Raw genomic sequence first — 24,719 nt, 5'->3', positions numbered from 1 at the left:
ATCGTGTAACAATTTGTGAATTTCCAATTGATCTTCCATAAATTTTCCCATTGGGCCATGGTTATTGAGTGGCCAAAATCCTGGGACCACCTCACCATTGCCACTGTTTCCTCCTCCTCCTTGACCGTCCAGTCAAGGAGGAGTCGGTAAGTTTTGGAAAGGGTTTTTCTTTTAGAATTTACAAGATCAGATTCAAATCGGGAAATTTCTGTTGAGAACCCCTTTTGTTTGTCAGATTTAAATTTTTCAAATAACTGATGGTATTGGAACCAGTCTGAAATGTGGTCTCTTATTTCCTCAAAGTTTTTTAATTTTATTTGGTTATCTTCATTTTTTAGAAGTATTTTATATGTTGGCCAGCTTTCCTGAGTATTTTTCCGTTTTACTGCTATGGCTTCTACTGGAGAAGTCCACCACGGGATTTTAGGCTCCATCAGGTCTTTATATTTTTCCCATACAGCAAAGAGTGATTTTCTTATTATATGGTTGGTAAAGTTTTTATGAATTTTCGCTTTTCCATATATTAGGTAGGCGTGCCATCCCCAGCGGTTGTCAAAACCTTCCAGGTCCAAGAGGTCCGAATCCTGCAACGTGCACCAATCTTTTATCCAAGTGAAACAGGCTGCCTCGTAGTAAAGTTTTAGGTCGGGTAGGGAAAAGCCTCCTCTCTCTTTTATGTCTATTAAGATCAGGTGTTTAATCCTAGGTTTCTTCCCTTCCCACAGGAATTTGGAAATTTCTCTTTGCCATATCTTGAGACAACCTGCTTCGCCCAGTATTGGAATCATTTGAAATAAAAAGATTAATTTTGGAAGCACATTCATCTTTATAATGGAAATCCTACCCAGAAATGTTAATTTTAGTTTACTCCAGGTTACCAAGTTTTTTCTAATCTCTAACCAAGTTTTGGTGTAATTATCCTGGAATAAATTTATGTTCTTGGGGGTGATCCAAATACCCAGGTATTTCGCTTTTGAGGAGATTTTCAGGCCCAATGTTTTTTCTAAATCGTCCTTTTCTTCTGTGGTTACATTTTTAACAAGCATTTTTGTTTTTGTTATATTCAGCTTAAAGCCTGCCACTTCTCCGAATTCTTTAATCAATTCCAGCACTCTCAAACGCAGGTGTTAACTCTCAATTAGATGTTCAGCCGGATCCTATGCTCACCTACTAGGAATGAGCCCCTAAGACTTTCATTGGTACCCTTGGGTGGATGCCCCAGACCCTGAGCTTTCACTTATGTTATGTACTGAAGCTCTCATCCTGGGCCAGCAGGGGGATACTGTAGATAGTTTTCACTCAGGTCCACATATGCAAATAAGGACTTGAAAGTGACATTCAGTGATTGGATAGTTACAGAAAGTTGCTACTGATGCTTTGTAGTGGAGCTCTGTATAAGCAGGTTGGCTGAATCCTTCAGTTCAGTTCAGTTCTGGCCTGTGAATAAACAAGAGTTGTCTGAAGAATCGCTGTGTCGTCTGATATGTTCACTCACAACTTAACAACTTAAATATTAAAAAGTAAGTCTCTGGACCTCCGAGAAAGAAATTTAGGAAGCAAACAATGAGGGTACCTTTCTAAGCAAACTGTGAGAGTGCCTTTCTGAAGGAGCCAAACGCTTTTCCCGCCTGCGGCCTGCCACTCTTCCTAGCTAATCAGCAAAGTCAGAGTTATGATTGACAACAAGCATGTTGTTCCAACACCAGTGCTCATCTCGCTTTATTGGCTGAGGGAGCCAGTGTACAGCTTCCGGGTCATGTGGCCAGCATGACTAAGCCGCTTCTGGCGAACCAGAGCAGTGCACGGAAACGCTGTTTACCTTCCCGCTGGAGTGGTACCTATTTATCTACTTGCACTTTGACGTGCTTTCAAACTGCTAGGTTGGCAGGAGCAGGGACCAAGCAATGGGAGCTCACCCCGTCGCAGGGATTCGAACCGCCAACCTTCTGATCGGCAAGTCCTAGGCTCTGTGGTTTAACCCACAGCGCCACCCGCGTTCCCTGTGACTTGAGTAGTACAGCCCAAAAGTCTTCAAGCAGGAGGCTTTCTCAGCCTTGCCTGAAGGAGTTGAACCAGGAGTTGCACCTGGGACCTTTTACTTGCAAATCAGGTGCTCTGCCACTGAGCTGAAGCCTTTGCTCTTCATGGGTCCCCTTAGCTTGCTCAGGGGGACAGAGCAGGCTGTCTGTGGACTTGTGAGAGTGTGTAGGTTCTGGGCTATGATTCTCAGGTCCCATCTGCACTATACATTTAAAACAGCATCTTGCTACTTTAAATGGTCATTGTTGTTGTTTAGTCCTTTAGTCGTGTCCAGCTCTTCGTGACCCCATGGACCAGAGCACACCAGGCACTCCTGTCTTCCACTGCCTCCCGCAGTTTGGTCAAACTCATGCTGGTAGCTTCGAGAACACTGTCTAACCATCTCGTCCTCTCGCCCTTCTCCTTGTGACCTCCATCTTTCCCAACATCAGGGTCTTTTCCAGGGAGTCTTCTCTTCTCATGAGGTGGCCAAAGTATTGGAGACTCAGCTTCAGGATCTGTCCTTCCAGTGAGCACTCAGGGCTGATTTCCTTCAGAATGGATAGGTTTGATCTTCTTGCAGCCCATGGGACTCTCAAGAGTCTCATCCAGCAAAATAATTCAAAAGCATCAATTCTTCAGCGATCAACCTTCTTTATGGTCCACCTCTCACTTCCATACATCACTACTGGGAAAAACCATGGCTTCCCACAAAGAATTCTGGGAACTGTTGTGTGAAAAGGGTACTGGGGGTTGTTAGGAGAACTCCCCCCCCCCCCAGCTGCAATTCCCAGAGTTCCTTGGGAAGAGCAACTGATGTTTGAACCCACTCTGGAAACAGGAAATGTAATACAGGAGATGTATTAGTGCACGTGGGGAAACAAGTGTCGGAAGTCTCTTGTGCTAACCACGTGCTGGAGGAGCTGTCCAAAGAGTTGAGAGACAAATAATGCCTCGCGGCAGCAAGCTTGGCTATTGCTCCATAAGATGGGACAATCTGAACACTGAAAGTGGGCATTTAGGGGCGGGGGAGTCTGCTGATTGCTCAAGAACTCCCAGATCAATTATGGGTGCTTCCAGGCAACAACCTGCTCATTGATTTGCTTGCACCCCACCCCACCCCATTCTTTTTATTGCAGTTCGTTTGGGGAAGCACACAGCTTTGCAACAACTTCACCTGAGTTCGGCAGTACGTGATGAAGGCAGTACGCTTGTAGACTGTCGCTAACTCAGTCAGGCATTGGCAAATTCGGGCCTCACAATTACTGCAGGTTTTGCACATTAAACCAATTCACCCCCACCCCCAAGATCGAGAGTTTGGGGTTAAGGAAAGTGCCGGGAAAATACTCTTCCTCGCATCCAACTTCCTCGCAGTATAGTTCAATAAATAGCCAGTCCCCGGGGTGGGGGGTGAGTTTTACCAATAGTGGCTCAAAGCTCCCCCACCTTTTAGAGGAGCTGTCCCTTTAGCAAACACAACCACCGAGCTCCCCGCACCCCAGTTTCCTTATCTCCACCCGCTCTCCTCGGAGGTCGGTTTACGCCGCCTTGCAAGGAAGCCCACAGCCTGGCTTTCTTGGCCACGGGTAGCGCATCGGAGGCGACAAGACCTGCTGATGCTCTGAAAGAGCGCGCGCTCCTCCCGGTGCCCTTGCTAGATGCCTCGGGGCAGAGATCTCGGAAAGCGCCGGGGACGCGTCCCGCAGGGCTAGGACTAGCTACGCAGCGGCGCCCACCCGGTCACAGAGGCAACGGCAGCCCCTCCCTCCGCTTTCCCACCGCCGAGGCGAAGCTGGCGAGAGGCCGAAGAGGCGGTCTTTTCTTCCCGCCCCGGGGGCCGAGGCAGCTGGGAGCCCCCCGCCCCTCCGCAGAGTCTCCGCCCCTCCTCCCCTCCCCTCCGACGGCCGGCCTCGCTCCCTCCATCCCGCGCGCAGCTCGGCCGGCGGAGCGGCGCTGAGGATGGGGCGGCGGGGCGCCTGCGGAGGCAGCAGCCAGGAGCCCCGCGGCAGGACAACGACGCTGCCGCTGCTGCTGAGGAGGCCGCTGCCGCCGCCTGGTGAAGCGGGGCTGAGCTGAGCTGGGCCCGGTATCGCTAGTCCGCCCGCCCGCTGCCGCTGAATCCCCCCAACGCCCACCATGGATGGGGCCCGCGGCAGCCGCCGGCCGCAGAAGCAGGTAAGGGGCAGGACGACGACGACGACGACGAAGAGGAGGCCTGCGCGGGGCTGGGCAGCGAGCAGCTCCTTCCGCCGCCTTTGTCTCTCCGGCCCTCTGGGGGAGTGGACCCGGCCCGCAGCGCAGCCCAGTGGGGCGGACCGCCTGCCTGCCTGCCGCAGCGCCGCGAGGGGCTGCTGAGCTGTGGCAGAGGCCGAGGGAGGGCCCGGTCGGGGGCTGCTACTGCTCCCTTCTCGCTTCTCCTGCTCCGCGATGTAAAGGGGCGCTCGGTCGCCGCCGCGCTTTCAGGGGCTTTTCCCTCTTGGGAGGGCGCCGCCGCCTTGGGTTCTGCGCGCCCGGCTGCAGCCCAGCGGAGCTCTGCCGCTGCTGCCTGTGAGGGGTCCCAGGTTCCGACCTGTTTTTGCCGGGAGGCCGAGCCAAGCCGGGATCTCTATTCTGGCAAGGGGGCCGGGGATGATCCTGGGTCCCTCGCCTCTCCAACGCGGAGAGCCGGGTGGCTTGTGCCTCCGGGATCCCTCCAGCTCCTGGCTTGGAAGAGAGGCTGCCTCCGGCCGGGCCTCTTGCCAGCTGCCCCCTACGGAGTCTTCCTCAGCCCCGAAATCGGTAAAGTTCGGTCTGTAACCGGCGTGTTACCTTGCCACGGCTGTTCCCTCTGCAATCGGTTGCTTCTGGGCATGTGCAGAGTGGACTGCCTGCCGCAGCTGAGAGCAGTTAGAGGCAGCACCTCTCTCGTTGTTTTGCGTTGGTGCCCAAGAGTTTGAAAAGGGGTCGGATTGCCTCCTGAGGGCACTTCAGTGGCAGAGAGTGCTGGAGCGGAAGACCCCGGGTCCAGCCCCGGAAGAGCTGCTGCCAGTCCGTGTAGGCAGTACAGGACAAGATGGATCCATAGTCTGACGGCAGCCTTCCCCAACTACCTGCCTTCCAGATGTTTTGGGCTGCACTTGACCCCAGCATCCTACAGCTGTGCTGGGTGAGAGGAGTTTTGGTCAGAAACATCTGGAGGGCACCAGACTGGGGGTCCACCTGCCCCACCTCATTCTCTGTTCCCAGCACTGGTCAGCCAGGAGTCTCAAAGAGAAGCCCCACAAACAGGACATGATGGCAACATTGCATGCTCTCAGCACCTGCTGTCCAGATGTAGAGTCTCTGGATGTAGAGGTTGCATTTAACTGTGATGTTAAACAAACCTATAGAGGGAAGGCCTAAGTCAGTGGCATTCACTGCCCCTTGAGGTGAGGGGGTGCCCATAAGCTGATGGTTTGTTTTGCGTGACTGAATGGACTTTTATCCTTACTTAACAATCTGTTGTCAGTAAACTTCATTGCATGACCCTGAGGCCTCGTTTTTAAAAGAGCTCCGACTTCTTAACTGTGTGACGTCCTATGTATCAAATTTTTGCATCTTGATACAGAGCACCACCGAAACCTGTGTTTCAGGTCAGCCTTGTAAATGAGCCCACAAAAGTCTCTAGTCTGTCAAGAGACTGCTAAGAGACTGCCCTGGAGGATTCTCGGCTGTCTAGTAAGCAGACTAGGGGAGGAGGGAGGGAGAGATCATTCTGCTGCCCTTGAGCCATTGGGCCAACCCATTTGCTTTCTGTGCTGGTAGCCACAAGGGAACTGACCTTCCTTCACAGCTCAGCACAGAAAGCAAGTGGGCTTGGATCTGCTCCTCCGCTAGCCTGTTGCTGTGTTTCTGTTTTGGCTACCCTCTCCTCTGTGTCTACAACAAAAACCAAGCCATGCAGTGATCTCTCTCCCCACCAGCCCACTCACTTGCCTGCATGGAATTCCTTGTTGCCTATAGCGACTAGGCTTGCTATTTAAAGCTGGTTCCGATGGGTTTCTCTCTCCAGCATTTTGCACAGTGAAGACGGATAGAAAGAGTTGACACAGCTTCTCCCTGCAATTTCGGCTCTCCAGCAGCCCTTTGCCATCATGGCCTTGGCTGGCTTCCATTTCCTGAGGTATTTAAATTGTTTGTCTTTATGCCTTTAGGAAATAACACTTCAAATGTCTTCATTTGCTGTTTGCAGTATGCACTTGTCTGCTCAGGGTTTGTGTTCCTTTTTGTTCTCATTCAGGGGCAATATGCTTTGCACTCCCCCCCCCCCCCCATTCTTATGACTTCCATAACCCCAGGCAGAGTTGCAGTTGACTGTCAGTAGATGCAGTAGAATGGCAGCTTGTATATTTTTGAATTTGCACCTTCTTGTATTTAAACACTATTGCACAAATATTTCCTCCCCCCCCAAAGGCTTTGCATAAGTTAGTTAAAGACCAGTTAAAAAGTGAGTGAATGAAGCATATCTAGTCCATGATAATATTATTAATGTTCAATTAAAAGCAACACTGAATTATTTGATGAAGAGGATCTTAAATCAAATGAATATATAGACAAAATGCTTCATTATGCAGTATGCTGAACTCTTGTTCCTCTGTGATACATACTATCTGAGCCTCTACAATAATTGTTTCAAAAGAACCTCCAAGTTTCCTTAATGGATTTTAATTCTTCCATGTAACATCTCTTTTACTGATCCTTCATTGTTGAGTAATTCTCTGTCCTGAAATTAAATACGACTTGAGTAAGACTTTCTAGATATTCTTTCACTCGCAGACATGTTGGATTTGATCATGCTGTGCTTGCTACTGCTCCCAGAAAGTTTTTCCTGTGCTGACACTTAACAGTTTCCTGTAGTGCTCCATGATTCAGATTTCCTAAATGGATATTGAGGGAAACCAAGGAAAGGGTTAATGAAATTAGGAGGGTCCAGGGGGAGCGGCCTGATATTTTCATAAAACATGTGGCTGGAGACCTTTAAATTAAAGCTCAGGTTTTTCCAGGATGCCAAATTCTGTGCAAGACAGCAGGTTCTGTGACTGCCCAGGAGCTGCATCGGATAGCACCCAATAAGATGCTTGGAGTCAAAGCTGTGAGGCAACTGCATCCTAATCCCTGAGCATAGTTTATGTGATGCTTCTGTGATGGATGTGGGCCCAGAACAGAAGTGCTTAGTGAAGGAAACACTTCTGTGCCCATCACTGTTTTCAAAACACCACAGTATAAAATATTATTTTATTGACATATCTGCACTGTTGGCCTAGCCTCCCACTTGTTGTGTTTGTGTGGCATGGTGTGCTTTGCAAAGAGTTGGGGGTCCAACCTTGTCGAGTTTCTCAGACTGCAGGTTCAAGGATTGGGCTGGAAGGGTTTTAATGAAAAAAATATTAGCACCCAGTTGGCTCCCATCTTAGACTCAGGAGCCAGTTCAGACTTGCAGTTGAAAATAAGCAAGTTGATGAGCACACTTGTTTTAGTTTGTGGGCGATGCAACACACATCATGTTACCAAAACCCCTGAAGTCACTGCATGATAAAACCTGCAAGATCCCAAGCACAAAAGCGTACATGGCAGAGTAACAAGCCTGGTGGTTTCTTTTAATTAAAATCCTGGTTGAAACCTACTGTTACAAGATGTAAAAGCCAAAGGCATTTTAGAGAGTGTGAAAAAAGTTACTGTGTAACACCAAGCTGGTTGTTGCTCCATCAGTATAGACTGGCAGCCGTGGGGTCATCTGCAGCCTGCTGTGCTCCTGACGATGCCAAGGGCTGCAAACCAAACCTGCACTGAGAGGGCAGAAACCAACTTGAGGCTGCTCAGAAATTTTCTGAATTGTCTCTGGATTTTTGTTGTTTCTAGAGCATCTGTGCACACTGCACCTCCTCTTGGATGATGGGGCCTGCCACTTTGACCCATACTTTTGCAACTGCTGAGCTTGACTGCTTTGGTATGCTCCATGTGGGGCTGCCCTTGATGATGACTTGGGAGATGCAAAATTCTGTAGCCCATCTGTTAAATGTCAGAGGGAAGAGGCAAGGAGCATCTTTTCCTCCTCCAGTTCCAGAGGAGGGGTTGGCTCCACAGCACACTGGCCCAGTTCAAGGTGCTCGTGCTTAACCTATAAAGATTCCCATAGTCTAGTACGCAGATGCCTCTGACACAAGTCATCTCTATTGCTTTCTTTGTTTATCCAACTAGATCCTGCTTCGTCTGTTGCTAGGACGGCACTCTCTCCCTCTGGAACTGAGGATTTGTTCTTCTTATAATTTGAAAGGACTGTCACAAGTTTTCCTTGCCTGCTTCTAGCACAGCCTATCCCAGTCTGGTGCCCTCTGGATCTTTTGGACTACAACTCACATCAGTTCTCACCAATACAGGTGTATGATGCTGGGGTGGATGGCAGTTGTGGTCTAAAACATCTGGAGGGCACCAGATGGGGGAAGGCTGCTCTAGGATTTCTCCTTGGGAGTTTTTTCTGAATGGCTGAGAACACCTTCTAGCTAAGGTTTTTGTTTTTGTTTTTTTTTAAATTGTGGTTCATCAGTTGTTTGCAGTTGCCTTGAACCCATGTCAGAAAAGCAGCAAATACATATTTTAAAATAAACAGTTTAAACCATTCATGGATGGCTAAGTTCGTAGATCCAGCTCCAAGGCAGTTTCACAGGCTAGCTGAGGTGCAGTAAAAGTTTGCCTAGGGGTCTAACCTGAGAGGAGAAAAGAAAAGAGTTGAAAGTTTTTCCTCACTTTAATTGCCTCTTTATTTTCTATGTGACATCTAAATTGCAAATCTTACATCTGCACGAAGTGCAAGGGAGCCAATAGCAAAAGTGCAAAAAGGACTTCTGGCCTTTGGAGCATGGCCTGCAAAACCAGAGGTCAGGTTCTCGAGAAGACAGTTGATGGCCAAATTTGTATTTTGTCTTTTCAGTAACTGTGGCAGTTAAGAGGCCTCCTTGCTCTTTGTATGTGTGTGAGAGATAATGCTTCTAGGGGTACTGATGGACAAGTGTGTGATCTGCATTGCACTCAGATCTGTTTATGTGCAGTGCTTTTGTAGAGAGCTGGATGGCACAAGAGCCATCTTAGTTAACTTCAGCACAACACAAAGTGATCGTTTTTTAGCAGCAGATTCTTGCGGGGGTCTTTAGGTCTGACTGTATAGGCCTTTCCCCCCTATCCTTTTCTAGATCTGTGTGCCAGAGCTCCAGAGGAGGTGACAATGAAAACGTTAAAGGCTCATGCTGGACAGCAGCAGCCACACATTCCACCTGCATAAAGTACAGTGGTACCTCGGGTTACATACGCTTCAGGTTACATACGCTTCAGGTTACAGACTCCGCTAACCCAGAAATAGTACCTCTGGTTAAGAACTTGCTTCAGGATGAGAACAGAAATCATGCTCCAGCGGCACAGCAGCAGGAGCAGGCCCCATTAGCTAAAGTGGTGCTTCAGGTTAAGAACAGTTTCAGGTTAAGAATAGACCTCCGGAACGAATTAAGTACTTAACCCAAGGTACCACTGTACTTTAAACTGTACAATTGAATCTCTGTTCTGTGGTGCCCAGTTTGATATAGTGGGCAGTTAATTATAATTGTAACAGTTAACCTTGAAGGATAATCCAGTTGGACACTTCAACTCACTTAACAACAACAACAACATTATCATCATCATCATCATCTAAAATGAGCTGGAGAAATCTATACTCAGGCAGTGTTACTATGTATGGCCCAGATTTCTGAAACTTCTCAATATGTATGAAAATCCCCAGGCACTCAATCTCTGTCCAGATACCTTTTAAAAGGGTTTCATTATTGGTTTCATTGGCCCACACAGACTTAAGAGGAAGAGGAGCCCTTTCAAGAGCACAGAGAACTGAGGAATGAGGGGGGCACATGGGAAATGTTCCTGCCCATTTAGCAGCCACTTTCCTTCAGGTACTGTGAGGTTTGTGGTTTTGCTATTCATGCAGCCTCTCTTCAGTCTCCTGATTTTCCTGTGGATAGAGAGTAGGCTCTTGGCTCTGTTTGGCTGCCACCGCCGCTGCCTCCTGCTCCTGTGAGCAGCCAAGCCTTGTTCATCTACACAGGAGGATGTGGAATAAGCCTGAATCATGTGGCAAAAGTGACTTCATTGGAAAGTTTAAATACCAGTGGTTACTTCAAACCCCTTACTTGCACTGCAACTCCTGCCCCCAATCAGAGAGTGTTTTAAGTAAAGAGGGAGCTGAAAACATTACCAGAGTGTGATCTTCTCTTAGAATGACTCTGTTCCAATTCTAAAGCGACTTGGTGTGTGAAGTTCCTTCTGGCCAGCACCACATCTCAATCTGTTTGCCGGTCCCCACTCAGTGTAGGAACTCCATGCAAATGAAATGTCAGGGTTTGTTTCAGCATAACCTTTGTTTAAGTTGTAAACCACCCTGTGATCTACAGATGAAGGGCAGTATAAAAAAATTAATTACTCAAAATCCTAATGATACATCTTATTCTATAGCCCACCCTTTCTCTAAGAAGGTAAAGAACTTGCTTCCCTCCATCTCTTCCATTTTATCGTTGTGCCAATCTGCATATTGTATCACATCCTATAAGAAGAGCCCTGCAGCTGGATTTGACCAGAGGTCCTTCTAGGTCAGCCTCCCATTCCTCTTGGTAGACGCTCTTTCTGACTGCCCCCCCTTGCCCCCTCTCTCTCCCTGGGCCAAGGCCTTGCCAAGCTGCCTCGGATTTATCTGTGGTTGGCTCAAATTCCCCCTCAATTGGCAGTTTCCTTTCCACCTGGTGGAGTCCGCAGGCTGATATCCAGCCAATGGAAGGGTTTCAACAGCTCCAGCAGAGCTGCTTCTTGCTGCAGTGCAGCACCATGAAAAGGAGGTGGGGTTCCTCCTCCTCCCAGAAAGTGTGCCAGATGCACACTCAAGTCTAGTGTTGCTTTTCTGCAGCAACTGTTATGAGAAAAAGGAGGAACATCCTCTTAGGTGATGTCACAATGGATTCAATATGCAGCATGGGCCCTCTGGAGAAGTTGACTATTTCTGCAGAAACTGTTATAGGCTGCCGACCCTCTGTTATCTTCCACCACCCCTTCCCTACCAGATGTCCAAGCTCAGTGCTTATATTGGGGAAACACATGTTTTCCAAATGAAAATTGAAGAAGGGCTTCCCTTTTGGCACCCAGCAAAATTATTTGGCCCCAAAGGAGCCATCCTCTCTGTTCTGGTTGGACAGAAGAAGGAAGTCCAGGGCAGCGAGGCCAGATCATCCAGTCTGCATGAGGTGACAGTTCATTTGCACCTAGTGTCCAGCATATGGAATGACAGGAAGGGCAACTTGATGAAGCAGCAGGCCCAGAATGCAAGTTTTAGCTCCCATGATTCTTCATGAAAGTGATGGAGAAGAGCAGAAAAGTTGCATTGTAATCACCATAAGCCTGTTCCATGCTGGAGGCTGGATTGAGCCTTCAGGAAGCAAAAGAACTGAGAGTACCCAGTGCAGCTGACTCTGGTCATCAGCCGTCAACAGGACCCCTGCATTCCAGGGCAGGAAATGCCTATAGTTGGTCTGATAAGGTGGCTGTTTAGAAGGCAGTAAGACCAGGCCCAATTTTTCCTTTTCCTTTTTTGAAGGCCACTTCCTTTCTTAACCTCTTTTCTTTTGCTGCAGCTCTCATTTGAATGGAGGGCGACCAAGAGTGCATCTCTCTTGACAACAGGCTCAGACTCTGGGCTCATCTACACCTCCGTTTGCCCCACTGCTTTCCCCCAGGAAAACACATGGTTTAGTGCTGAATCGGAACAACCGGTGCATTCTTCTTGAAGCTGTCAAGCTGTGAAAATCATGTCCACCTGTCCCCCTAGAAGGTCAAAAACTCATTTTGGGATTCAGGAAGGGTAGCTTTGGATATTGTTAGGAGATGGTTTGATAAGATCCTTGCAAGAATTTTGCTAGCTGCAGCTAATAAAAAGATGCCTTGATAGTTTCCGCAATCCATTCTATCACCTTTTTTTAAAAAAAGAGATTGATAATTTTGGTATGCCTAAAGTCTGCTGGGATCTCCTCTTTCTCCCAGATTTTTCTGATGAGCTTGCGAAGTTGTTGTGTAAGCACAATTCTGTCCACTTTGAAGACTATGGCAGGTATCCCATCAGGTCCGCTGGCTTTGTTGTTTTTCATTTGGTTAATGGTTTTGGAGATACCGCAAGCTCATCTCTAATTTGTTTTTGAGAATTTGTGAGAGGACCTCAGCAGCTACAGGGGAGTTGCAGCTAAGGAGATGCTGACAATGTTCTTTACAGTGCAGTGCAATAGCTTCTTTTCTTTTAGAAGTGTGGTACTGTCTGTTGAGCGTAGGGGGCATATGCCATGATTTATTGGCCCATAGAAGGTCTTTGTGGCCTTAAAGAAATTCTGTGCATCATGAGTGTCAGCTAAGTGCTGGATTTCTTGAACTTTTTTTTTTTATCCACTTCGTGTTCTTTAGTTCTCTGGTTCTTCTTTGAATCTCAGCATTAGTGTTGGCATAGGGTTTTTTTCTTAGTGGCACAGTTTCTATATCTTTGCCAGATTTGAAAGGCCTTCCTTTTCTTGTCAATCTCTCACTGTCATTCTCATCAACCAGTTTCTTGGTTTGGTATCCAATAGTTTGTTCACAGGCTGCAATAATGGATTTTTTAGCTTGGTCCAGTGTTCCTCGATGTTATCGGGGATCTTCCTCAATATCAAAGTAGCTTCCTGGATCTTCCTCTGTTCTCCGCCTGCTCCACTGAAAATAAGTATTTGTAAACAAACACAACACCTGTACAAAACATGCAAAAGGGATTCAGCTAATCTTAGAATGTTGTTTAACATGCTCTGTAGAATCAGGAGTTACTTTTGGAAGTGTCAAAAGAAATGTGGTTATCCTATGTGCTATGTAAGGAGTTTCCCGAAAGACAGATTGCTGATGGGGGAAAAGACGTTCTGCATCCAGCTATTTATGCATGAGACGGATTGGAACCATTATTATTTTTTAATTGTCTTGTTTGTGGAAACATCATGTTAATTTGGTTTTTCAGCTGACCGCAGCCTGCCAAAGTTGCAAGATCCAGCTTTGCATTGCATAGCCCAAGGCACTTTTCCAGTACTTAGGCATCTCCACTTTCGCTGCTGTTAGCACCAAGTCTTTTGTAAATAGAGAATGTTGTTCATAGCAGATTGGGGTAATAAAATAAGAGTTGGAATCGGCCTTGGAGGTTCTCTGGCCCTACCCCATGCTGTTTGCCAGATCTGCAATGCAGGATCCAAGTGAAGACTCCCTGGCAGGTGGCCCAGCCAGCCACAGACAGCCTGTTCCCCTATTGAAAAATAGCTTTTCCCATTAGCATAGCTGAAACCTGCCTCCATGCAATATCTGCCACTTGATTCTAGGCAGCTCTCATGGGATCTCCAGCCCCCTCGGAAACCCCTCTTTGCCAGGCTAACCATAGCCCAGCTCTTTCCACTGTTCCTCAGAGGGGTCCCTGGCTACCATCCTGGTCTTGCTCTTCTGGACTCACTCTATTTGGCCAACGCCCTCTTTTTTAAAATTCATTTCAAGTTTTTCTTTTTGATGTTTTATACAGGTAACCCTTTGGGTGCTGGGGGGGGGGGCGGATTAAAAAAAATGTTGAGGAGGGTGTGCACAGTCACTTGACATGACTTCCAGAATGTCCTTCATACAGCCTTAAGGAAACATGTCCATATATGAGATTGATACATCTGAGACCTTTCCATCTTGTCTTAATTTTTGGAAAGCTGCTTCCTCATATGCAGCACAGTCAAGTCACATCCTCCAGCCATTGCACTATTGAACAGGGCAGAAGGTGGCTGTTCTTTCCAGTCCTGGAATAAGAGCCAGTTAGCCACAATGACTGTACGTAGGAGCCAGTCACATTCTCTATCAGTCATTGCTATCTTCTTTTTAAAGAAGCCCCAATATATGAATCAGGCTTCAGACTGTTGCAAAAGAAATAGCATTAAAGAATTCTGAGCCCAAGTTTTTTTTCTCAGTACTAAAACTGGGTGGGCTGCACAGTCCTTCCATGTAAAAATCCATTGTGGTGATCACAAGCGTTCTCCATTACTGCAATATACTTTGTGGGAGTGGGGTGGCTAATATTGTTAAACATATGGGAGTAAAAAAGCATTGCCTGGATCCTTCTGCCCACCTTCAATCTAGATCTAGAGGACTTGATGCCGCCTTAACAAACTCCCACCACAGAGAAAGCTGGCATGTTGAGGCATGCCCTGCCATGCTAGCTTTTGTATATGCGTGGTGGCTGTGTTGTGGTTTTGGTCTCTTTGCCAGTACAGCAGAACCAACTTCAAGAAGGTGCTGCCTATCTGAGCTATTTAAATATTCATAATCCATAGCCAGATGCGGTTGGTGGCGGCGGCATACATAGCTTTTGAGGTGCAGAGAGTGGGTGGGGAGAGATGCTTCAAGTGAGTTTTCTTGCCCCAAGTCCCCCCTTTTGTAAGCCGCTCTGGGGATTTTGCTGAGGGGTGGGAAGTGCAAATCCCTAACTGCTTCCAGCTGTGCCAGAGCTGCTTTTGCAGCAAATCTCTCTCCCATTGCAGGGATTACCCTGGATTCCTCCAGCTGCTGTTTTAAGAAGGAGCCCATAGAGAGAAGAGCTTGCTTTGCCTCTTGGCAGATAATGTAAGGGGAGGGGCTAAATCCAGGCAGGGGGAGGGAGAGGGTGTCATCGATACAAGCTGGAGCAATTGATGGCTGTTGGGTGGGCATCAGAGTGACCTGCTTGAGGAAGAGGTGGAAGAGGAGGAGGAGGAAGGAGGACATGAGATGCTGAGAAGAGGAGACTGAGAGTTGTCCTCTTCAGCCTTGAAATACAAAATGTGCTGGTGAAGGGGAGCCCTTGAAGGGTCATCACAGGTCAGTGGGAAACAGCAAAAGCCTAACACCCCTGAGCCAGGAGAGGAGAGCATTTTCATGTTAAGGACTGCATTTCTTTGGGTGGTACATGTAAACTATTATGGGCCAGATCCTGGACCATACTTTCTCCTGCTCTTTTTCTGCACACATTCCAATTATTTCCTGCTAAACCATTGAGCTTATTTTTGCTTTTTGGCCATGCCTTGTTAAGCTATTCAGTTAGTGAGTTGCTTGACCAGCTTGACATCCTTTAGGATTCAGGTCACTTTCCAGGCGCTGCAGCATTTAAATCTCTGGGTGGGGGAGGGGATCCGTTTTGCCTATTGCACGTGTAGGTAAATGTGTGCCGGCTCCACACGGAAACTCCACCGGAGGTGCTTTCTGCCAGTTCGTCTGCTGAATTGGTTGATAACCCTCCTGATTCTAGGGCATAGTGGTTGACTCGCATGTCCTTAAGAAGAAAAACAACCTTGCATTTAAATACATTACAGGCAGGGTTGTGTTGGAATAAATAAAGGGAGCATACGGCTTTGTGGGGCAGGGCAGCTTCCCCCAGCCTGATGCCCTCTTGATATTTTGGACTGCAACTCAGAAGAAGAGGTTGTGAGGAGCTCCAGATGGAGAATGAGCAGCAAAATGGCAAGTGCAGTTCTGTGTAACCAGTGGCGTTGCATGGGTTGTCAGCACCCGGGGCAAGGCAAGTAATTTGCGCCCCCTAACCCGTGGATTTCCGCCCCCTAACTCGTGGATTTGCGCCCCCTAACCCGTGGATTTGCGCCCCCTAACCCTAACCCCCAGATGTTGCGCCCGGTGCGGCCGGCCCCCCCTGCACCCCCCACGCTACGCCACTGTGTGTAACAACTGTGAAGTGATGCACGTTGGGGCAAAAAGATATTGATTTCACAGCTACGCTCCCAGGGTGGTGACTGACCAGGAATGAAACCTTGGGGTCACAGTACATAACTCAATGAAGATGTCACCCCAGTGTACAACATTTGTGGAAAAGGCATATTCTATGCTAGGGATCATTAAATTAAACTGCCAATATCATCATGCCACTGCAGTATACAAATCTATGGTGTGATCGCATTTGGAATGCTATGTACGGTTCTGGTTGTCTCACCTCAAAAAGGATATTGTAGGGTTGGGAAAAGGTTCAGCAAAAGGAAACCAAAATGATCAAGAGGATGGGCGTGACTCCCCTATGAAGAAATGTTTTGGCATTTGAGTCTCTTTAGTTTTAGAGAAAAGGTGAGTAAGAGGCAACATGATGAAAGTTCATAAAATTATTCATGGCTTGGAGAAAGCGGATAGAGCTAAGTTTTTCTCCCTCTTTCATAACACTAGGACTAGGTTGGAAGTCGACCAGGTTACTCATAATGGTTTTATTGTACCTAGAATATTTTTGTATATTTTAATTGATATGTATTAATTATTGTAAGCAGTCTTGGAAATTTTATTGACAGGTGAGGTATAAATTCCTATAAAAAGAAATAAATAATTGTGTTTTTTTCCTACCATTCTGAGGCATGCAATGGTATTTTGGTAGCCAATATTTCATTGACTATTTCAGATAACAAGGTAATCCTAGGATCCGTTCCTATTAGGTATCAAAGTATCTTAGCAGAATTTACAAAACATATTGCTGTCACTTCCATATTTAGACACCTCCCCCACCCAACCCCACCCCACCCCACACCAGGTGTGTATGAAGCTATTTAGCAAATTTGTGTGTTTGGGCTTTCTTAAGAGTGAAGGCATAACTTACCTGCAAGGCAGCTGGTCTGCAGTTGAAGTCCAGAGTGAACAATAGGAGACCTTTGGTTCTCCTCTCAGAATCTTTTGACTTTGAGACCTGAGTGCATCCTGAAGCTGTCACTTTTATGCCACTGAATATCATTCAACCAATTTATTGTACTATAAAATAATTCGCATATACAGTGGTACCTCAGTTTAAGAACAGTCCGGTTTAAGAACGATTTGGTTTACAAACTCCACAATACCAGAAATAGTGTCTTGGTTTGAGCACTTTACCTCGGTCTAAGAATGGAATCCAAATGGTGGAAGGGCACCAGCGGCGGTAGGCCTCACTAGGGAAAGCGTGCCTTGGTTTAAGAATGGTTTTGGTTTAAGAATGGACTTCCAGAACAGATTAAGTTTGTAAACCAAGGTACCTCCGTGTCTGTGTCTGTGTGTGTTTGTGTGCATGTGTGTGTTTTATACAGAAACAATTGACACAGACTTTCATAAAGAGCACACTAGCAGTTTTGAAAGTGTGGAAGCTTACAGGCCAAACTTGCCAGTTCTAAAAGCAGAGGCAGAAATGCAAAGCCAGACCTAGATGAGGTAAAATTGGGCAAGTTGGAGAAAGAAGCTTGAAGCAAGGAGGAGTGACAGGTGAGGTGAGGAGATGAAATGGATGGTGACTGGGGCTGTTTGCTGCCAGAAGAGAAACAGAAGTTTCCAGAGGAGGAAGAAGGCTTTTGGGTATTGACTTTGTGAGGCATAGGCATTAGGTAAGGTTCGGGCAAGAATGGAAAGAAAGCTGTGGGAGACTTGGGGGGCATGGCTGGCGAATGGGCAAGTTATATACCAGCAAAAAAGCAGAAGTGCAGATGAGGAAGGAGAAAAGGGCAAAGCAAAGAGCAGATCTCCAAAAGCAAGATTGGGGAAAGGGGGGCTGAGAGTGAGCGAAAGCTGGTAGTCCTGTCGGGGAGAGATTGGAGGCAAGAGGGAAAATATAGAATTTGGCCAGCTAATGGTCCATGCACTCTGGCATTCATCACAGTGTCCCATTGCGCCAGAAGCGGTTTAGTCATGCTGGCCACATGACCTGGAAAGCTGTCTGTGGACAAATGGGAGATGAGCACCACTCCCCAGAGTTGCCTTGGACTGGGCTTAACCATCCAGGGGTCCTTTACCTTACCTTTTGCCTTACTTCTGCAAAGATGAAAACTTGGTGGTGGGGCTGAGAAGAGCCAAGAAAGGGTTTCCACATGGAATGTCATTGTTTGTGAAATGAGTGAGGTTTCTTTTCCAAAGGTTCCCAGCTGCTGAGGCAAAAAGCAGTTGTTTTTATGCCCAAGATAAAGGCTTCGTGATGTAAATAGAAGCAAAGACTTGCAATCCATTTTTTCCTGTCTACTCAAACTCCCTGGATTCAGAGATTGTTGTTTCCTTGGTTAAAGGCCTTGGTCCAACAAAAGAAAGGGTAAAATCAACCTGAGCTGCAACCATCCTTTTCTGTTGCTTCTAAGTGGGGGACTTGGTTTTTCAATTTAACAAGCAATTCAAAAGGAGCCACAGGTGTGGGGGCTGAGACAGTGTTGTAGATGCTCCTCCACCAGGCTTTTGGTTATGACTCAAGCTGCTCAAATCTCTTTGTATGCCTAGAATTTCAGCTGCCATAATTTGAATCAAGTTGATCTCATAACAGTGACTATATTAAAAATAATTCACCAGGAGCACTCACTGACTTAAGTAAGGGGCAGCTTCATCAGGGATTGAATCTTGTGAAAAGCAACATGCTTGCTGCAGAATGAATAGACCATTGGTCAGAATAATGGACATACTGTGTGTTTGCATGTAAGTGGGGCGGACAATGCAATGCAGAGGCTCTTGTCCTTCTATTGACAAAGTCGGCCTTGAACTCTTGCCAGTGAATCCTCTCTGTGAGTTTTCTGTTTGAGCCAGAGGAAGACTTCCTTTGTTTTAGGGAAGAAAAGAATCTGTGTCTTTTCCTATTGCAGTAGATTAAACAGATTCTTATTAGGAGTCCTCCCCTCCTCCCCTAACAGAGTTGTGGGGCCTCTCAGCCTCATATATAACAGCCTGATGATTTGACCCTCTCACTGGTACTTTTGTAACATAAATTGGCGCCTCATTGGAGGGTGATTTTAGGAGTTAGCATCCTCTTGGGACCTGGAGCTTAAGGACTACTTTGTAATTCTAATTTATGTTTGCTCAAATGAATTGTTCTCAGGTCCCCCCCCCCTCAAATTTAAGGTGCAAACTGTGTTCTGGAGACTGCAATTGGTGATCAGCTGAGTGTGTAGTGCTCATCCCAGTATGGAAATGTCATTGCGTCTAACTTCTGGGTTTTTCCACATCTGCCTGGAGAGGTTCTCCCTAGCTATTCTAGGCTGCACCAACAGAAGCATTGTGTCCACATCAAGGGAAGGAATAAAAGGTAAAGGTACCCCTGACTTGACCGTTAGCTCCAGTCACGGAAGACTTTGGGGTTGTGCATTCATCTCGCTCTGTATGCTGAGGGAGCCGGCGTTTGTCCACAGACAGCTTCCGGGTCATGTGGCCTACATGACTTAGGCGCTCCTGGTGAACCAGAGCAGCGTATGGAAACAGCGTTTACCTTCCCGCCAGAGCAGTACCTATTCATCTACTTGCATTTTGACATGCTTTTGAACTGCTAGGTGGGCAGGAGCTGCGACCGAACAATGGGAGCTCACCCCGTCGCGGGGATTCGAATCGTCAACCTTCTGATCAGCAAGTCTTAGGCTCTGTGGTTTAGACCACAGCACCACCCATGTCCCTAAGGAATAGTTCTGCTCTATTCTGTCTTGGTCAGATCCCACCTGTTGTACTGTGTCCAGTTCTGGGCACCACAATTTAAAAAGGATATGGACAAGCTGGGACATGTGTGAGGGAGGGTGACTAAGCTGGTAAAAGGTCTGGAAGCCAAGCTTTGTGAGGAAATGTTGAAGCAGATGGGCATGTTTAGCGTGGAAAAGAGGAGACTTAAGAAGAAATATGATAGGCATCTTCAAATATCTCCAGGGCTGTCACATGGAAGATGGAGCAAGCTTGTTTTCTCCTCCTCCAAGGCGTAGGACCCAAACCAATGGATTCAAATTACAAGAAAGGAGATTCTGACTAAACATCATGAAGAACTTTCTGATGGTAAGAGCTGTTTGACAGTGAAATGGACTCCCTTGGAAAGGGTGGATGTCTGCCATGGATGCTTTAGTTGAGATTCCTGCATTGCATGGATTTGGACTAGATTCTAGGATTCTGTGATTCTTTGGAGAAGTGTTTCAGGGAGGTGGGCTTGGAATACGGCTGTGGGTCATATTGTTTTGGATGCCATTGGGCAGTTTGAGGTTACCAGTCACTGCTTCCTTCCTGCCTCCTTGTAAAAGGGATGTTTATGAATCTGATACACAGCAGCCTGCAGTATTGGCTGCTGTTGGAGTGTCAGAACTGATCCAAGGCCAGGCTGGGTTGGGAAAGATGGGCTGTTTGTCCTATTTGATGAAAATAAAGGAGCAAGCTTGGTTTGTGGATGTGCTGTTCTTTTCTGCAGAATTCCAAGACGTGATTCCAGGAGAATGACCAAAGCCAGGTGGATGTCATGTTGTGGGCAAATGCCTGCTTTTATTTTAGAAGAGCATGTTCCTATCCCTGGGGTTCAGTCCTTACTAGCAAAAGGACATGATACAAGACAGTGAGAAATGCAAAATTATGCCAGAAAGTGCCCAGATCTGGGGGTGTGGTGCTTCTACTTTGAAAGGCAGTTCTAACTTGAAGCCTGACGCCCCCAGCCTGCAATACATTTGCACAACAGAGGGGGGTGGGTCCAGGAAAAGGGTTTTTCTTCAACCTTCTGAGTTAGTTCTTGGAGACCAGTCTCTGAGGCTTTGACTACAAAGATTTATAGTGGATTTCTGTTCATGGCACAATTGATACAAAGGGAGAGAAGAAGCCCGTGGAAAGCAGTCTGCTCTTTTTCTTATTGTGATACCCTGGGGTCCGACTGGCTTGAGACATGCTTAGCGACCCTTCCTTGTCTATCCTGCAGGAGAGGACTATTTCACACAAGTCCCCTGTTTCTTACAGGAGGGGAAGGGGATTTGCATTGATCAGATGTTGCAACCAAGAACTTGCCTTCTCTGAGGGCTGTTGGAGCATATTGGGGGGCTGGGGGGGGGTCCCTTCCACCAGGCACCCTTAACCTGAGGCGTCCTCCCTCTTGCTCACTTTGACAATTCTTCTTTTACATATGTATCATTTTAAAATCCTCCTCTTTCTCTCCAGTTTCAGGGCTTCGTTGCAGCAGAACCTTTTCTGGGCCAGCAAGTGGAGAGGGAAAGATTGCCAAGGGATTATTTAAAAGCCTAAGCAGCTGAGGAGGAGGAGGAGGAGCCACGGGGACACTGCACTTCCACGTCTGCCAGATGCCAAATTGGAGAGGAAGTTGCAGGGCTGAGCGGGAGCTGCGTCTGCAGACTGAGAGTGTGTGGCGGCAGCGGAGGGCGGAGAGAGCGCCTGGGCCACCCAAGCGGCATCTGTCCCTGGGCAGCGCTGATCCAGATGTGCAGCTTCCAGCTCAGAGGCGAGGTCCTGGGATGGGAACTGGCAGGAGCTTCCCGTCTGCTGGAGTGGTGGTGCTGAGGGAATGTGGCTCATTAACCCCGAGGATGGAGCTGCTCTGATACTCGGCAAACAGCTGCTTTCTCTTTCTCCGGCTGGGATGCAGAGCCTTGAAATGTGTGCCCAGGAGCAGACAGGACCATGGCGTTCTCCTTTGTATTAGGACAGGCTCTCCCCCTCCTCTCAGGAAGGAAAAGTACTCAGGCAGAGTTGGGGACCTAGTTTGCTGGGATAACCTGTGGAAACGGCTCTCTCTTGAGTCAAACAGTGGACGAGGGCACAGGCTGCTCTTATTTTGCTCTTCTGTGGCCCAAATTCTGTATGCAAAAGGCTTGGGCGGTGCCATAGAGGTTGTGACTGATGTAAGAAGAACCCAAAGAGAGGCTACCTGGGATGGTCTGTTCCAAACACCTGCCTGCATTTTCATGACTAAGTTGGTCTCTGCAGCACCTGGAGAACTGTGAGGGTTCCCAGAGGAAGCTTTTGAGAAGCCAAACACTTTCTTGGCCAGCTTTCCCCCCTGCCTTTTTTTCTGTTGCAAGAGAGACACAGGCCAAGTGACCCTTCCTGGCCTTCCCTCCCCTCCCATGCCCACCATGAAGTTTTCGCTGCGCTTCTGGTTCCTCTCCACGGCTTTCCTGCTCGTCTTCATCATGTCCCTCCTTTTCACCTACTCCCACCACAGCATCGCCTACCTAGACCCCAATGGGCTTAATGGCATCCACCGGGTGAAGCTTGTTCCAGGCTATGCTGGTATGCAGCGCCTCAGCAAGGAGGGGCTCTTTGTGCGAAGCTGCACCTGTCACAGGTGCATGGTGGACGTGAGTGACTCAGAGTGGTTCGACACCCGCTATGACAGTAACATCTCCCCAGTGTGGACCAAAGAGAACATGGACTTGCCACTGGATGTCCAGAGGTGGTGGATGGTGAGTTTTTTTGGGACCAGGGACCGAGGGGTGGGGTTTGACATTCCCACTCCTATTACAACCACTTAGGGCAGCAAGACTAGGGCAGCCTGCTAAGTCTAAGCACCGTACAACAAAACTCCCAGCCTCCAAGCTGCTTAGTCTATATCCTGGCAAGGGAAATTAGGCTGGGAGATACTGTCTTAACTAGATGAGGCACAGTTCCTTATTTTGCACAATGATTCTTAAGCATTTTTGGACGAATTTGGCAGCTCTTGGTGTGCATTCTTCAAAATCTGTCTTTACGTACTGGTATATTATGAATGTAGATCTGAACACATGTTTATATCTTTGAGTCATAAGCTGACTTTCATAATCTTGAAACAAAGCTGCAGATTTGAAAATAAACTTTAAAAGTTTACACTAATGTATGAATAATGACCAGCTGCTCATAAAACTATTCTGTTTTTTCCTGTTTTCCTTAACCCTTAACATAACAAGCCAGTTGGATGGCTGGAGCAAACGCCCACATATTTTTCATCTGTTCTTTTAAAGTAGGCACCGCTAAGGTTTTCAGTCCTTGCCATATAGGATCCTAGTAGCTGTCATCCTATAGCTTGCCAAGGCAATGTGGTTTTCTTTTTTTAAAATAAATTTTATTTTTGCGTTTCCCCCTCCGCATCTCTTTCATAACTCTATTTTTATAAATCCTTTGTCAACCCATAGTTCACATTTTTACTACAAGTCTTCTCTTACTTTGAGGTTTCCATCACTACTGCACCACCTTACCATTGTTTTGAAAGTGATTTCAAAATTCTCTTATGCACAAGAGAAGGTCATCCCCTGTTCACCATAAATACTCCCAGACCTGTATTTGAATCTTATTGCTGATGTCTGGAGCCCAGTTGTGCTTTCAACTCTTTAACCTGCTTGTTTTGCATTCATACTGTGACAATATCTTTTCTATATTAAAAAGCAGGTGCTTATTGTTTTCCTCAGTCTTTTCAAAATCTGTTCTTTCTCCTTATCTCCCTGTGGTTTGTTCAATATCAAATGTTAAGGAAGGGCCATAGCTCCGTGGGAAAGCATCTGCTTTGCATGCAGAAAGTCCTAGGTTCAATCCCCACCACCTCCAGGTGTGTCTGGGAGAGATCCCTGCCCTGAAACCATGGAAAGCCACCATTGCCAGTCAGTGGATGCAATATAGTGGGCTGAACAAACCAAGGCTCTGACTTTATGTTCTGTGAGTACAGGACAAGTTCAGCATAAAATTAAGGGCATCTGAATCTCTATTTGCTTCAATGGTGTAGATCTATCTACAACTGAGTTCCATCGCTTCCCAACAAGTCACAGTTTATGTGTGTGTATTCTGTTTCATTTCCAAAATCCAAATTGCCCAAAATCAGAATTCTGTCTTATGTCAAAATTAAATATCCTTGGAATGGTTATAACCCTTTGCTGTTCAAATATTATCAAATTGTATCCTTGATGTTTGTTTGAGAACCATAGTGGAGATGAGTTGTGGTTCTTGTTCTTGTTGTTACTATTAAACTTTTCTTTGCCACCCTTCACCTGTAATAACAAGCCAAAACAATACCCCTCCACTCCAAATTCAGTTTGGAGTTTTTTTAAAAAAGATTATAATGCAGTTCAAAAAATTAACAAGTTGCTTAGTGGTTCCCATCAAGCTCTCTGGTACTACTACTGGTATAATTTACAGTGCTGTGATTAACCCAGGCGAAGTGCCTAGATATGATCACTGTATAGCAGGGCTTCTCTCCCCAAAGGCCAGATGGAATGCAGTTCCTGGGTTGTCTTAGTGAAGGGATGACTAAAAGTCACATTAAAGCCTCTCCCTAGATCTCTGAAGTTTTAAGAGTGATTTACCTCCCGGCACCCCTCCACCACCCCAAAAATAAAAAATCCTGGGATTTTTTTGTTGATTCTTCCTTTTAAGCACCTCTAATGCACCATCAAATTCTGTCCATTCCACATTTTCCATGTCATGACATCATCCAAAAGCCCTTCTTCTGGTACCAGGGCCATTGTGTGGCTAGCAGTTGGCTGCCTTGGGCTCCTTTGGGTGGAAAGGTGGGCTAAAAATGGAATAATCAAACTAATAGTGTGTGCTCAAGTAGCAGCTGACCAAGAGCGCTTTTTGTCAGTTGTACATGGCAATAGGGCTTCCTAGACGTGTGGGTTGTTATCTTGCCTGCAAATCTTAAATATCTATTCTTCAGCATCTGCAGACAATGCCTTGCAATACAGTGGATTCGTAAAAGAAAATCACAGAAGCATATTTCATATCAGGGACACAGTGATAACAGCACTGAATACCAGGCCAAACTATCCACCACCTCTGCCTAATCCACTGCAATACAGGGTCAAGTGACGAAGATGGTACAGGCATCATTTCATTGAAAGCTGCTTTGGTTTGCTTTTCTCCTCTGCAGGAGTTTTCCCTTTAGTGCAAGGGGAGGA

General features: G+C 46.9%; 1 protein-coding gene across 2 annotated transcripts in view; it reads left to right on the top strand.

Moving 5' to 3' along the window:
* The first annotated feature begins 3,583 nt into the window (after nucleotides 1-3,583).
* ST3GAL2 (ST3 beta-galactoside alpha-2,3-sialyltransferase 2) overlaps nucleotides 3,584-24,719 on the top strand; it is a 33,054-nt gene continuing 11,918 nt past the window's right edge. Inside the window, exons 1-2 of one of the 2 annotated variants that reach the window (XM_083452811.1) lie at nucleotides 3,584-4,194; nucleotides 20,998-22,259. In XM_083452811.1, the coding sequence (XP_083308937.1) occupies nucleotides 21,921-22,259 (339 nt within the window). In that variant the 5' untranslated portion in view covers nucleotides 3,584-4,194; nucleotides 20,998-21,920. Of the gene's footprint in view, nucleotides 4,195-6,054; nucleotides 6,161-20,997; nucleotides 22,260-24,719 lie in introns of those variants that run through there. The other variant, XM_083452812.1, reaches the window with a different exon arrangement.

The sequence above is a fragment of the Podarcis tiliguerta genome, assembly GCF_965153285.1.
Source record: "Podarcis tiliguerta genome assembly, chromosome: 8".
Classification (NCBI taxonomy): Eukaryota; Metazoa; Chordata; class Lepidosauria; order Squamata; family Lacertidae; genus Podarcis; species Podarcis tiliguerta.
This window is presented reverse-complemented; position numbering and strand designations above follow the sequence as displayed.